Source organism: Grammomys surdaster, unplaced genomic scaffold (genome assembly GCF_004785775.1).
Source record: "Grammomys surdaster isolate TR1022 unplaced genomic scaffold, NIH_TR_1.0 125767, whole genome shotgun sequence".
In the NCBI taxonomy this organism is placed as follows: Eukaryota; Metazoa; Chordata; class Mammalia; order Rodentia; family Muridae; genus Grammomys; species Grammomys surdaster.
Window position 1 is genome coordinate 2,888,733 of NW_021620598.1, and position 16,351 is coordinate 2,905,083.

The 16,351-nt window shown below is 44.9% G+C and overlaps 1 protein-coding gene across 3 annotated transcripts in view; it reads left to right on the forward strand.

The window, feature by feature from the left end:
- The window catches only part of Ppara (peroxisome proliferator activated receptor alpha), a 69,163-nt gene that overhangs the window by 39,817 nt on the left and 12,995 nt on the right, over window positions 1-16,351 (forward strand). For all 3 annotated transcript variants that reach the window (XM_028788745.1, XM_028788746.1, XM_028788744.1), the window contains 4 exons: window positions 2,200-2,446; window positions 10,790-10,950; window positions 12,677-12,815; window positions 14,331-14,533. In XM_028788745.1, the coding sequence (XP_028644578.1) occupies window positions 2,239-2,446; window positions 10,790-10,950; window positions 12,677-12,815; window positions 14,331-14,533 (711 nt within the window). In that variant the 5' untranslated portion in view covers window positions 2,200-2,238. The remainder of the gene's footprint in view (window positions 1-2,199; window positions 2,447-10,789; window positions 10,951-12,676; window positions 12,816-14,330; window positions 14,534-16,351) is intronic.

A 16,351-nucleotide genomic window follows, 5' to 3' on the forward strand; every position in this document is an offset into this window, starting at 1 on the left:
TGTACACATGCCTGTACACACATGCCTGTACACACATGCCTGTACACGTGCTTGTACACATGTGCCTGTACACACATGCCTGTACACATGTGCCTGTACACACATGCCTGTACACACATGCCTGTACACATGCCTGTACACACATGCCTGTACACATGCCTGTACACACGTGCCTGTACACGTGCTTGTATAGGTCAATGTGAGCTGTCTTCCCCAATTATTTTCAACTTTACTCTTTGAGTCAGAGTCTCATGAACTTGGATTCAGCTAGGTTGGCTGACCAGTCAGTCTTGGGAATCCTCCTGCCTCTGCCTACTCAGTGCTGGGATTATAGACACACACTGCCATGCCTGGCTTTTTTGGTCAGTGATGGGATTTGAACTCAGGTCTCTGAACTATCACAACAAACACTTTACCAACTGAGCCACCTCCCCAGTCCCTCCCCAGTCCCTCCCTAGTCCCTCCCCAGTCCCTCCCCAGTCCCTCTCCAGTCCCAGGATGACGATGTCTCGTGGTGTGTAATGATCTCTGACTGTTTCTCCCTGTATGTAACAAGCACCCATGACAAACTGTCAAGATTCACCAAGCTCGAGAGGTGAATTTCACAGAAATAGGCAATTTTACCAATTTTTCATTCCTCAGGGAAGCCAAAACACCTCTTCCTCTGCAACTGAAAAGTTTGTTGACTTTTGGCAAATGGGAAACGACCACGAAACGTCAGTTCGTGTGTGTTCATTCAGCGCTTTGGGAAATGTTCTTCAGAGGACGCTGGCTCTCTGTGGTCAGAGCATGGCAGGAGCTACAGTATTTGGAACCCACAGCACACTCAACCCCAGCACGCAGCAGCTCTGGCCTTCTCTGCGATGGGGGCTGTGGCCTTCTCTGTGACTACTTCTAGGTGGCAAAGCAGTTTAAGGAGCTGACTGTCATCTAGTCAGTCTGGCTAGATGACCGTGACCCTCTCAGGCTTAGGGAAGGAGGCTGAGTCAGGGCCTACTGAAGGCAGCTGCAAGACAGTTTGGGCAGAGCTGCAGAGCTGAGACTACAAAGAGGCTTAGTATGATAAATTTCCATGACAAGTGCATGATGGGAAGAGACGAATCCAAAAAGGCTGAACTGATGTGCTTAAGGGGATTGGACTTTGGGCTAGAGGGCATACGAAGTCATTTAAGATTATGGAGAAAGAGTGTACTTATTTATATGGAGACTGTTTTGTTTTGGGGGGTTTTTTGGTTTAGTTTGGTTTTAATTTTTTGTTTTTGTTTTTCATTTGTGTTGTTGTTGTTTGTTTTTTGTTTGTTGTTTTTTTGCTTGCAGGTAAATGGAGTTTGATGTTCCCTGGACTTATCTACTTAGATGTCTTTAAAACTACATAAAGCATTTGTTGAGATGTCATTTTCTTTCTAGGACCATCTACTATATCCTGGGCTTCATGTGTATAGGCAGAACACTCACTGACTGCTTATTCTTTCCCCCTCGGTGCCCCTTAGCCGGGCCCAGTGGCCTCCCTGCTGATCCTAGAATGTGCTGGCATACACCAGCACTTGGTGTTCTTTTTGCTGGAACATTCTTCTCCAGAACGAAGCCCGTCCTTCTGGGGCTTCCCCGTGCGAGGCATCTGTTCTCCATCTGCTCCTGCTGTATCACCCCCAGCAGACACCCCGTTCAGTTGGCCCCCACCTGTGTCCCCATTAGAAGGCATGTTCTAGGGAACTCGGACTTTGCTTTTGTCCGTGGCCGGGAGGCTGAGCTCAGAGTAGTAGACAGAGAGTAAACAAGGAAAGGTTGCCAACTGCGTGAAGTTTGACATCTTCTGTGTTTTATTGTTTAGAAAATTTTAAATATATGTTTACTTTACTGTATGTGTTGTATGAACATTTATCCTGGATCTATATATGTGTACCAAAAATTTCAGAATGCCCACAGAGGTCAGAAAAGGGCATCAGATCCCCTGGAACTGGAGTTACAGGTGGTTGTGAACTGCCACATAGGTGTGGGGAATTGAACCCAGGTCCTCTGCAAGAGCAATAAGTACTCCCAGCTGCTGAGTCCTCTCTCTGGATCCTGTTTAGAGAGTCTAATTACTGTGCTTTTGAGAGTCAAGGGTAGAGAGTCGATCCTGCCACTGCTGAGATTTGAACTCAGACAGGGATGTTTTCAATTCGGAACAGAAAGTGAATGACTATTTTCCTCCTACAGATTAGCGCTCTGTGGCCCGCCTGGCCACATCCATTCAACATGGTGGACATGGAGAGCCCCATCTGTCCTCTCTCCCCACTTGAGGCAGATGGCCTGGAAAGTCCCTTATCTGAAGAATTCTTACAAGAAATGGGAAACATTCAAGAGATTTCTCAGTCCATCGGGGAGGAGAGTTCCGGAAGCTTTAGTTTTGCGGACTACCAGTATCTAGGAAGCTGTCCAGGCTCTGAGGGCTCTGTCATCACAGGTAAGTGCTGCTTTCTAGGGATCTCTCTCTCTCTCTCTCTCTCTCTCTCTCTCTCTCTCTCTCTCTCTTTCTCTCTCTCTCTAATGCCATCATTACAATCAAATTAATGGCCACACCCAACAAAGTCCCATTGGTACTCTCCTGCAATGCCATTCCTCCCTGCTTACCACATGATTGCTAGTATGCTATCTAGCATTCTGAGCTAGTCTGTGTTTCTTGGAACTTTCTCTAAATGGCATGGTTCTTTCTGAACAGGCTTCCTCACTCAGTGGGAGCCCTTTGCGATGCCTCTGCTTCATGACATGTATCTGTACCTCAGTCTTTGGTGTGCGCTGCCTGACGTACTGTTGTTTCTGTCTCCATGTATCTGCTGGTGAACCCTGGAGCTGTGGGCCGGTCCAGGCTATTGCATATAGAACTATGAGTAGTTACATGCAAGGCTCCGTCCAGACCTCTGTGTTCTATCTAGAGAAATGGGGGAGCTGGGATAGTAGGACAGGCGTTTGTGTTAGTTTCCAAGTAATGCCAAAAACCTTTCCAAGATGCTGTTACCACCTTCAGTGTGTGAGTTCCATGCCTCCCAGGCTCATCTTCAGAAGGTGCAAGCACCTTAACCATCTTGTGGTCATCTGTAAACCCACCTTAGCCATATTGTGGGTGAGCCATGGTGCTTCAAGGGGCAGTTTTACTGTGTCAAATGACCTCAGATGCCAAATGCACTGGGCATCTTTTTGTGTGATAATTCGCCCTATAACTTTTTTTTTAAACTTTTCTGTTCAAACCATTTACTTACTTTTACTTGGGTTATATGTTTTCTTAACTACCGATGCTGGAAAGTTATATCTGCATTCTGGACAAAAAGGACTTTATCAGATAAGTGATTTACAAATGCTTTCTCCCAGCCTGTACTTCAGTTGTCCTCTTTGTTAGCTGAGTTACTCAATAAAAACCAGTTCCTAGATGGATGGAGTCCAGTTATCAGTGTCTTTCCTTTGGTAGACTATGCTTTTGTGTTCTATTTAAGTGTTCTCCGACTGAAATTCTTCTAGAAGTTTTAGGTTTTACGATAAAGTCCAATATTCATCGACTTATTTCTTTTTTTAAAGATTTATTTATTTATTATATATGAATACACTGTAGCTGTCTTCAGACACACCAGAAGAGGACATCAGATCTCATTACAGATGGTTGTGAGCCACCATGTGGTTGCTGGGATTTGAACTCAGGACCTCTGGAAGTGCAGTCAGTGCTCTTAACCACTGAGCCATCTCTCCAGCCCCTATCGACTTATTTCTTACACTCACATCAAAGTTTCTTTCTCTCTTTCTCTTTCGTTTTGGGATTGTTCATAGCTCGCTCGCCACTCAGTTGTCTCTGTGTCTCTGAAATCAGTAGACAGTTGTAGGTCCACATCGAGGGTTTTGCTTAGCTCTATCCATCTGCTTCCTTCACCGAACACCAATCCCATGGTGTTGGCATTTCCTGAAAGCTTACACAAATATCTGCCCAACGATCCCAGCCCTTCCACTCTCAGTGTATTTACCCAAGAGAAGAATGCAGACATCTAGACAGAGCCGTGTGTGTGAATCTTCATAGTATGTCTATGTGCAATAGCCCAGTGTCACATAGATAAGTTCTTGGGTCATATTCTTTTGGATAGTCTAGGACTTCCCTACTTTGTGTACTTTATATATGCTTTAAAATCAGCTGGTCAGCTCTCTCTCTCTCTCTCTGTGTGTGTGTGTGTGTGTGTGTGTGTGTGTGTGTGTGTGTATGTGTATGTGTGTATGTGTGTGAGAATGTGTGTTTGTGTACACATGAGTGCGGTTGCCTGTAGAAGCCAAAGGCATCCTATTCCCCTGGAGCTGGAGTTACAGACAGATGTGAACCATCCGGCCTGTGTGCTAGGAACCAAACTTGGATTCTCTGGAAGAGCAGCAAGTGTTCTTGCTCACAGAGCCATCTCTCTAGCCCTAGTTACAATAGTTGGTCAATTTTTAAAAATTAATTTAATTTTAATTTTATGTGCATTTGGTGTTTTGCCCACATATATGTCTGTGTGAGGGTGTTGGCTCCCCTGGAACTGGAGTTACAGCCAGTTGTGAGCTGCCTTGTAGGTGCTGGGAATTGGATTCAGGGAAGAGCAGCCAGTACTCTTAACGGCTGAGCCATCTTTTTAGCCCATTGTTGGTCAATTTCTTTTTTAAAAAAAAATGGCAGCTAAGCTTCTGATTAGAGTTACACACACACACACACACACACACACACACACACGGGTTTTGGGCAGAACTGACATATTCTGGTCTGATTCTTCCAATCGATTCCTGACAGTAGTATTCCTACCTTATCTGGGTCCTCTTCACATCCTTCAAATGAGGGTTATTCTGTCTCATGCCCAGGCTTTCATATTTTGTGTCAGATGTGTATGGAAGCATTTTATGCTTTTGATATGATAATAAATGGTATTGATCATTTTGCATTTAAATTTCTGACTATCCAGGGATATATATATATATATGTGTGTGTGTGTGTGTGTGTGTGTGTGTGTGTGAGTATAATCATTTTGAATGCTAATTCATAAGCTTAATTAGTTCTGGTGAGTTCTTTACAGATTCTTTAAGATTTCCATGTGAATAATGATATCATATGCCACAAAGTCAGTTTCCTTTCTTCCATTTCAAGATGGGTCTTTTTAGTTTCCTTTTATTATGTTGTTATACTGGTCCTAACTTCAGCTCAATGTTAGACAGGAATAGCAATGCCTCCTCTTATTACTGAACCATGGAAAAGCCATATAATCTTTTGCCACAAAGTGTCCTGGCCACAGCTTCTCATAGATGCCCCCCGAACAGTGTTCTTATGGGGTGCTTAGATGCTTGCCAGATTGATGGAGTCACCTTCTTGTCCCAGTGGGCTGTCGGTTTTTATTAGGCACTGATGTTAGATTTGGGGAATTCTTATGTACCTAGGATGATGATTAAAAGGGCTTCCTTTTAGTTGGTTAGTTAGTTAGTTGGTTGGTTGGTTGGTTAGTTGGTTAGTTAATTAGCTTACTCACTTGCTTATTGGTTCTTTTTGAAACAAGATTTCTTTTTGTAGCCCAGCTGTCTTTTGGACTCACTTTGTAGACCAGGCTAGCCTCAAACTCACAGAGGTCCACCTGCTTCTGATTTCCAAGTGCTGGGTTCCAAAGGCATACACCACCACTGCCTGGCCCCTTTTAGTTTATTAATATGGTGAATTGCACATGTCAAAGGTTAAGCTAAGCTTACAGTGAAAAATGTTAGTTTGTCCTAACAACTCACCATCTTGGTATATAGTTTAATTTAATTGTCTAAGATTTTATTAAGGAGATGTTGCTTTTTGCTTTGAGAATATCTCTATCTGCCTTTGGTCTTAGGTTGATTCTTGCCTTGTGAAATGAGGAAATGTTCTCTCTTTTTTTTTTGGTTTCCTGGAAGTTTTTCTGTAGAATTGATACTTGAGATTCCTTGAAAGCTCGGGAGATTTCATAGATGAAGCCATCTGAGCCTGGAGTTTTCTTAACCTACAGCCCCTTCTTTCCCTCCCTCCCTCCCTCCTTCCTTCCTTCCTTCCTTCCTTCCTTCCTTCCTTCCTTCCTTCCTTCCTTCTTTTCATTTTTATTGACAGGATCTCATTATGTAGACCAGGCCTTGGTTTACAGAGATCCACCTGCCTCTATCCCCCAAGCGTTGGGATTAAAGACATAAAGGTTGTGCCACCCCACCCAGCAGGAGTTTTCTTTAGAGGAGGACATTTTAAACTATACATTCAATTTCTTTCCCAGGTAGAGGGAGGACTGTTCATTTTTCCCTCTCTTTTTAAATGTTGGTAATTTGTTTCTGTATTAGGTTCTCTACACAAAAAGGACATATACTGGGCGTGTGTGTGATTGTAAAAGGGAATTTATTAGGTTAAGAACATATATTGTGCATTCTTGTTGGAAAAGGGAGTTTGTTAGGTTGACTTACGTAACTGGAGGCTGGGTGGTACCCAATGGCTTTCTGCATGTTGATGAGCCAGACAACCCAATTTCATCTCCACCTAGGGACCCCAACGCCTCAAAACATAAGGGATCAATCAATCTTAGCCCAGGGCTACAGGCCTGACCACGGCCTGGACAGCATTAGTGTACATAGCTGGAAGCCTGAGGTAACTGTCTACTGTCCACTGATGGTGGCAGCAGCCACACTTGAACTTGCTCAGAAAAATGGGCGCTTGCACACACTGGCTAACATCTCTTTTTCTTTGCCTTCATTCCATCTGGGGCCCCTGGCTCATGGGATGCTGCTGCCAAAACTTAGGGCCAGTCTTTTGACCTTATTGGTTTTTCCACATGTCAACCCTCCCTCACAACATCCTTATAGACACGCCCAGATGTGTTCTTCACTTGTCAACCCCTTAGTCATCTCTCGTCACAGAATTGACAATGAAGATTGTCATGGTCTCTTTCAAAGAATGTGTTAGTTCCATCTACCTTGTTGAACTTAAGGACATAAAGTTATCCATAATTCATCTTTATTGTCGCTATAATGTTTGGGGAACCTGTAGTGCTTCTGCTTGTTCTGTCTTAGCTTCATTTCTGTTGATGTGATGAAACATGCTGACAAAACCCCTTAGGAGAGAAAGTATTGTTCCAAGTCACAGTCCATCATAACAGTGATGTCAGCAGCAGGATCTGGAGGGAGTTGGTCATATCATATCCATAAACTGAACAGAGAACAGTGAATGCCAGCGCTCAGCTCACTTTTCTTTGAGAGAGAATCTCTATTTGTTTATTTGCCTGAGTAGATGTCTGTGTAAGGTGTGTGTGTGCAGTGCCTGCATTGGCCAGAAGAGAGCATCGGATCCCTTGTGGCTAGAGTTACAGACATTTGTGAGCAGCCATGTGAGTGATGGGAGTTGAACTCTAGTCCTCTGGAAGAGCAGGCAGTGCTCTTAACTTGAGCCCTCTCTTCAGCCCCCATCTTCATAGTTCAGGATCCCCTGTGTAGGGAATGGTGCTGCCCACAGTAGGTGGGCCTTCCCACCCTCAGTTAACATCGAGTGGTATCATTGTGTATGTATGCCATGTTTCCTTTCCCTATTTATCCATTGTAGAACACTAAGGTCAACTCAACAGCTCAGCTATTGTGAATAGTGAGAGATGGGTGGGGCGCAAGCATCTCTTCGGCAGATGGACTTCAGTTCTTATGAATATGTTTTCAGTAGGATGGTAGGCTTGTTTCAGCCCATGGTAGTTTCACCTTTTGTTATCAGAGGAAGCTCCATGCGATTTCCCACAATAGCCGTGCTGACTTACGTTCCCATCAACCCTGTGCACCGGTCTCCTCTGCATCCTTGTGATGCCCGTCACTCATGCTTTAAATATATACGTATATATTTCGATTTGTGTACATTTTCTACTCTGACCCTCTGCTTATGATGTGCCTTTAGTTGCTTCCCTCGTTTTTCTCACAGTCCATGAGCTTCTGAACGTAGGCTAACTGTTGCTTCTGAGTATTTTTCTTTTTCCATCTTCCCCCATACGTTAGACCCTAGTTATGTGCGTATTGTGCTTCTTGAAGCTGTCCTACAGTCAATGCTTTAGTGCTAAGTTATTGTGCATTCCTCTGTCTCTCTGTCTCCATACCCTACGGCCCCTGCCCCATCTCATACGTGTGTGAGTGTGTGCGTGCACACGCGTGTGCATGTCTTTAGATAGTTTCTATTGCTGTGTTTTCCAGTTTGCCAATCTCTTCTTCTGCAGTGTCTAATCTACCTAGTTTATTTTCCACACCGGATATTGCCATTTTTATCACTAATGCCATGATCCGTTCATCCTCTTCACCCTCATTTCTACACAGCACACCCAGTCTTCTGTCCCGCATTTTTGGAGTATGGTCAGAATAACTCTTTAGTGCCTTAGCTGCAAATTCTAGCATCTGTGTCATTTCTGGGCCTCTTTCATTCATTTCTCTTCTCATCATGAGCCAGAATTTCTGTTCATATGCCTTGTAATTTTTTTTTATTGAGTGGCACTTGTGAGCTCTGTGGTGTGGTGGACTCTGCATTCCAACAGGCATGCCCAGGCTTTGCTCAGAGATGCAGTTAGGTGGCTGTGAACTGTTTGATTCTTTCGGGTCCTACTTCTAGCCTTGTTAGATGGGACCATCTGACTTTTATTTGAGAGGTGATTTCCTCTCTACCAAAGCAGTAAGTGTCCCGAGCGCACACTTGATGCCCTGCAGAGTCAGGAGCGTCCACTGTGCAGGGCAAGGACAGCAATGTACTCGTCCCTGTGAGTGCAGCTCCCTGAGTCCAGTTTCTGCTGGGGTGGCCTTTATAGTTGCCTTTTTGTTTTGTTGTGGGGTTTTCTTTAATTTGTGTGTGTGTGTGTGTGTGTGTGTGTGTGTCAGAAGACAATCTTCATGCGTCTCCTTTCCTGCTGTGGATTACTAGAATGCAGAAAGTCAGTCTTTCGTACCACTGAGCCACCCCACCAACCCCCCCTTTGTTGGCTTCTTAATTTAAGATCTTACTCTGTTGTAACTCTGGAACTCACTGTATAGTTCAGGCTCACCTCGAACTTGTACACATCAATCCTGGCCTCTTCCAGTTCTTAGCAATTAAGTAAGAAGCTCCTGGGGCTGAGGAGATGGTTCTGTGGGTCAAAGAGTTGGCCATATAAGCATTAAGACCTGAGTTCTAAACTCCAAAACATGTTTGAAAGACAAAGAAGCCAAATGCAGTGGCCTGGAATCAAGATCACAGTGTCATGTGCAGAGAAGGCAGGCCAACACAAGAGCCTCCAAGGAACTCACACTGGCTACACTGGTGTACAAAGGGGTGAGCAACAGAAAAGAGGCCCAGTGTCAAACAAGGTGGCAGATGACAGTCGATGCCCAAGTTGTCCTCTGACCTCTACTTTCATACCATTGCATGCACATGACAGCACTTGTACACATAATAGTGCACACACAACAGTGCACACAGACATGCACATTATACACACAAGCCTTAACAAAAGAAGAACGAAGCTTCTGTAACTACTCATGCTGTTTATTTTTGTCTGGACCTGTTCCTGAATCAGCTGAGTAAATAACCAGAGATGGATTTTTTCTCAGGACTGTTCTGCTTTAAATGTGGCTGTCTCTTTCTGCGTGCACACTGGCCAGGAGGGACAGCAGCCACTCCAAAACCCCTGCCAGCACTTCTGTCTCCAGTTTTGAAGAAGTTTAGTTTAATTGGTGTGCAGTGATAGTCTCTGTGGTTTTAACTCAAAGTCTGTTAAGGACAGTGACACTAAGCGTGATTCCACACACATACCATCCATCTGTCTTCTTGAGTGAAGTCAGATTTATTCAAGTCTATTGATGCCGTTTTAAAAAGGGTGTATTTATTCATCATGTATACAAACGTCTGCCTGCATGTATGCCTGTAGGCCAGAAGAAGGAACCAGATTGTATTATAGATGGTTATGAGCCACCATGTGGTTGCTGGGAATTGAACGTAGGACCTCTAGAACAGTATCCAGAATTCTTAACCTCTGAGCCATCTCTCCAGGCCTCCGTTGATGCTTTTTAACTGTGTTTTCTACTGGTTAGTTTTAAGATTTCGTTGCATCTTTTGGACACTAGACTTTTATTGAGTGGGTTTTTAAGCTTATCTTCGCCTAGGCTCTGCCCTTCTCCTTTTCCTCTATCTCTCCCCTTCTCTTTTCTCTCAGTTCTCTTTCTCTGTCTTATTCTCAGCATGTTCTTTTCTCCTCTCTCAACACACACTCTCTCGGTTCTCCTTCACTTTTCCTTCCTCTGTCTCTTTATACTCTCTCATCCCTCTTCTGTCTCCACCTCCACTGTCTCCATCTCTGTCTCTGTCTCACCCTATAGCCCAGGCTGGTCTTGAACTTACAATTCTCTTACCTTAGCTACTGGATTTTAGAGTTGAAAACATGTGCCAGGACGCCTGTGGGTGTGACTATTTAGTCTCTATTCCAGTGCCACTGAGGAACAATGACAACAAAATTGGAAGGCAGCCAGCTCTGTGTTGGGCATGTGGCATGGGAGACTGGGGCCCCTGTGAAGGTCCCATAATATGGCCTCAGAAGAGCTGGAGGTAGGGTACAAGTTAGGAGGTAGTCTAGTGCAGAGGAGCCTCAAGAATGGTGTCACCATGGTAGGTAACTATGGGCAGTGTGTGGCCAGGGGCAGGGCTGATTCAAGAGAGGCACCTGCTCATATCACACGTCCCCCTGTCATGCAACATTATCTTCCCAAGGATCTGACTCTGACATGGTTGGTAACACTCCAGGTTTCACACACTTTCCTCTTCCCTCTGTAGACACCCTCTCTCCAGCTTCCAGCCCCTCCTCCATCAGCTGCCCCGTGATCCCCGGCAGCACGGATGAGTCCCCCGGCAGTGCACTGAACATCGAGTGTCGAATATGTGGGGACAAGGCCTCAGGATACCACTACGGAGTCCATGCATGTGAAGGCTGCAAGGTACGGAGGCCCCGGCAGAAGGGTGGGGTGGCCACATGGCTCGATGCCTTTGGTCCTCCATGCGATAGGCTGTCAACCCTCAGAGACCGCCAGAAAGAGCAGAGAACTCGCTTTCGTGGCAGGTCGACTCCTCTTTTGACAATCTAAGCCAGGTTGCTTTGCTGTACTTTGTAAACATTTGAGAGGGGGCATGTCCTTTAAAACAAAATGAACAAGGAAACAAAGAGAAGTTTGCTTAAAAATGAGTCTCCCCACGGCACAGAGTATAGACTCCACACTACCTCAGGACCAGCCCTGAAGCCAGCTAGAGCAGAGGTGACCATGTAGAGGAGTGTGTTTACCTACTAACTCAGGACCCCTCTAGAGGCCAGCTGGGGCAGAGGTGACCATGCATTGAGCAAGGGTGTTCTGTCCCTTGCTCAGGGTCCACAGTACCTAGCTCCTCTAACTGACCCCGAGCCAGTCACCTCTGACACACACTGACATCCTCCTAACTGCCTGCACCCTCCTGTGTATCTTTATCTCCAGTGAGAGTCAATTTGACCTCTAGCCAGGCATGACCCAGCCCCCACGTGCATAAAGGGAACCCCCTTCTGCTGCACGGACGTTTTCAAGTTTGTCAGTTCATGGACACCATATATAGAAGATTAAGACATACAGATGTTCACTTAAAACCCAAAGACTCCCTTCCTAGTACCTTCTAGAAATGTCCAGGATCTGAGGAAATATCCTAGACTCTCCTGTACCTTCGTTCTTGAAGCACTGCTGATTCTCCTTGGGTGGGCCTGGTCTTACAGGCCTCATGCGTGGCAACAGTGAACCCAGATATAGAGCCTGGTGCCCCCTGACATCCGCAGCCCTTGCTGCTCATTCTTCCTCTCCATCCCACAAGTCCTTCTGACAGTCTACCTCACACACCTAGATGAGGAACCTTCCCCCTCTGGTCCCACAGTCCCCAAGAAAAGCCTTCCACATGAGCTGCGAGAATCCACTGCCTCAGGCTAGAGGAGGAAGCACCCCTCAAAAGCAAAGGACCCAAAAAGCCAAAATAAACCCCTTCCTGAGTTTTCTATCTGTATCCCTTTGAAAATGCAACTTGGGATGGGGCCCTTTGTTGAGGCTGTGTCCAGTTGGCTTGGCTTTGATGAGCTCAGGCTGTTTTCTTCCTGGGTGAAGCCTCGGTGCAGTTATGAAGCAAGAGTGTTGCTTTCGAATAGCCATTGCCCTCTTGTAACATTCTATCTTAGGGACTTGGTGGTGTCTTCCCCAGTCTGGTAGGGTCTTTCTGAGATCGCTTTCAACTCTGCCTTAGCACATGAGTTTTCATTTTAGTGCAGTGACATGCACAGTCCCTATTTGCCCCAGTTACATGAGACTTTCTAGAACTTCAACACGTAGTTTCTTAGAGATGGTAGGACTGAGGCATAGCTCAGCTGGGAGAGTACTTGCCTAGCATGCATGAAGCCCTGGGTTGGATCCTCAGAACCCCATCAAGCCAGGAATGGTGGTGCTCAGCCAAGGGCTTCCAGCACTAGGGAGGTGGAAGCAGAAAGTTCAAGGTCATCTTTGGCCACAGAGCAAGCTCTTTGCCCCGGTGGGCTCCATGAGATCTCTTTTCAAAACAAACCAGTCAATCCATCAAATCCACAAGAAAGCTGAGCGAAGCCAGTCTGGAGACTTACCCAGAGCCCACGTTCTATAAGTAAATTATGTGTTGGCGTCACAGGGCTTCTTTCGGCGAACTATTCGGCTAAAGCTGGTATACGACAAGTGTGACCGAAGCTGCAAGATTCAGAAAAAGAACCGGAATAAATGCCAGTACTGCCGTTTCCACAAGTGCCTGTCCGTCGGGATGTCACACAATGGTAGGTAAGGCTGATGGGCATACCGTGTCAGTCCATGCCTCAGTTTTCCCTCCTTGATCAGTCCGAACAGCTGTATCATGAATGGGCGTGCTGTGCCGTGTAACTATCTCCGGCAGCTGGTATTTAGCAGAGCACTGGAAACTCTTACGGTGAGACATGGCTGTCAACTTGGAGGTCACTGGAGGTCACTCAATGGAGTGGCAAGATGTCACGTCACCACTCTCGAATGAGTGTTGTTTCAAGCATTGTACCATACTGTGAGTTTCTATTTTTTCAACCATACTATAATTTAGAACATGGTTCCCAATGAAGATTATTCATTGATTCATTCATTCATTCATTCATTCATTCATTTTTGAGATGGGGGTCTCAAAATCTATCTATATACCTATCATCTACCTACCATCTATCTGTCTGTCTGTGTAACATCAACTTTTTAATCATCTATATAGCGAGCTAGCTATGTACTTATTTATCTATCATCTGTCTGTCTGTCTGTCTGTCTGTCTATGTTTTGTTTTTGAGACAGAGTCTCACATAATGCATCATGCTTGCATCCAACTAACTATATAACTGAGGATAATATGGAAATCACTGAGTAAACCAGTCTGTCCTTGAACTCACAGAAATCCACCTGCCTCTGCTTCCAGGGAGTGCTGGGATCACAGACATAGTGCTACATGCCTGTAATCCCAGCACTCAGCATGCTGAGGCCAGACGATTTTTGTAACTTCATGGCCAGTCTGGGCTACATTGGAACACCCTGTCTTTTAAAAACAAAAATAGAGCTGGAGCTGCCCCTCAGCTGGTAGAATGCTTAGCTGGCATGCATGAGGCACTGGGTTCATGAAGATATGTGGTCCCAGCACTGCATAGGCCTAGCCTATAATCTGAGCACTAGAGGGGCTGAGGCGAGATGCTAAGGCAGTCAGGATTATTCTTAGTTATGTAGTTGTTTGGAAGCAAGCATGACCCACTATATGAGACTGTCTCAAAAAAATACATAGACAGACAGACAGATGATTAATGGGCAAATGATAGATAAGTAACTACACAGACAGATAGCTATATAGATAGATGATTAATAGGCTGATGTTAGGCAGACAGATAGATGATAGGTAGGTAGATAGATAGATAGATAGATAGATAGATAGATAGATAGATAGACAGTAGAAGGTAGATAGATAGATAGATGGTAGATAGGTAGATAGATAGGTAGATAGATGGTAGATAGGTAGGTAGATGATAGAAAGACATATAGATAAATGCATAGATAGATAATAACTCACTTTCATTCCCTTCACCTTGGCCACTGGCCAACCTGAGGACAGTAAGCCATCCCGTTGATAAGCTGTGTATTTGGTTTTCCATCTCTTTAGTACAAAGTTTGATGGTAATGAGGAATGAGTTTAGCTTGCCATTCCTGTTGTGACCTTCCACTCTTCCTCTGCCTTGGCTGTCGAATGTCTTGACCATGTCTACATCCTGTCTTTTCCATCTTCACCCAAACTCCAGCAATTCGTTTTGGAAGAATGCCAAGATCTGAGAAAGCCAAACTGAAAGCTGAAATTCTTACCTGTGAACACGATCTGAAAGATTCAGAAACTGCAGACCTCAAATCTCTGGCCAAGAGAATCCATGAAGCCTACCTGAAGAACTTCAACATGAACAAGGTCAAGGCCCGGGTCATACTTGCAGGAAAGACCAGCAACAACCCGGTAGGCACTTCTGCTGCCCTTGGTACCTTGAAATGTCCCTAAGTGATATGTCAGTTCCAGTCATGGGGAATGACTGAGAACATTGTCCAGTGTAGGAAATAGAATTTATCCCAAAGTCCAAGGAAGAGCCATGGAAATACATGGGGTCATTTTGAGGTTCTAAAATGTACTTTCACACTAACTGCTGCCTTCTTGCCTGGGCTCGCCTCAGCTCCTAGCAACCTAGGCATTTATAAAGGCTGTGTAATTGGTACGACAAAAATAATCTAGTTAATACCTTACCTAGTATCGGGGTGTTTCTTAAGTGTGTTTTAATCCCTATTTGAAGGCCAGAAACCAAACCTATTCCTTCCCTATTTAGAACATTCTCGTTCTTTCTGGTAAAGCCATACCTGCTATTTTGTTACCTTCTTGCTTTTTCTTCACTGTGATAGCTCAGATCATGGGGATTGCCCTTACTTGACAGGACACACCTGGTATATTCCAGCTTGCCGCCATCGCCACGGCTCCTATAACACTTGCCTGGCTCATGACCCACAGTTCCCACAGCTGGATAAGCCTTGTGCACTCTAGAAGGGGGTCAAGGGCCATTTTCACAGAGGGGCCAGCCCTCACTTGGCACATAAGGACTCTTGCCTTTATCCTGTGTGCCTGGTATGACTGGTTTATTTTGCACTAATGAGTAGCTTAGAGGCTTCCTTATTGGGAATTACAAGCTAGAATTTCTAGTCATGAGAAAACGAAGGATTTCACAAGGTACATACTTTAATGAGCAAGCCCAATCTCTCTTTTACTGGGACTTTTAATTCTTTAGTAAATTCTCCAGTGAAGTGACTTGAGACATTTTAGGAGCTTCCAGCAAATTCCACACCAGGTGGGCCCAAAGGATCTTTCCAATTAGAGCAGGGTTCTCAACCTTCCTAATGCTGCAATCCTTTAAGTTCCTCATGTCATGGTGACCCCCCACACACACACACACCATAGCATTATTCCGTTGCCACTTCAAAACTGTAATTTTCTACTGTTATAAATCATAATGTAAATATCTGGTATGCAGGATATCCTATAGGCAACCCAAGGGGATTTCGACCCACAGGTTGAGAACCGCTGAATTAGAACCTTTCTAGGTCACGGGGTGAAGTTTGCATTTCTGTGGTAATGACCTCAAATGAGGGAGATCAGAATTTCCATTTGAGACCCTTCTATTTCTCTCTCAAACTTTGGGACTTAGAGCAAACGTAAGAGTCAGCTTTATTTGTACCCAAATACTCTGCTTGGATACTGATTTGATTCCTACCGAGTTGCCCCTGTTTTCTTCAGCACAATGTTCTTAGGAGGTTCTACCACTCTCTGTCAGAGCACGCTGGAGAATCAGGACATAGAAATGAATGATAGAGTAATAGCCCAGGGCTGGGGGCTGCTGTATAAGAAATACAGACTAGGTGAGGGGTGAGAGATGTCTCTCAGGGTACAGTGCATCAGGACCTGAGTCTGGACCCCTGCACATACATAAAAAGCCAGATGTGGTCACACACATCTGCAATCCCAGCACAATGGAGGAAGAGACAAGAGGATTACTGTAGCTTGCTAGACAGTGGACTTAGCTACACCAATGAGCTTCAGGTTCAGTGAGAGAACTTGTCTCAAAAAATAAGATAGAGACAGATTGAGGAAAACATCCTACATTGTCTTCCTCAGGCGCCCAGGTACCATACAAACATATACATACATATATATATGATACATCCAACATCACACACATACACATAGTCACACACACACACACACACACACACACACACACACACACACACACAC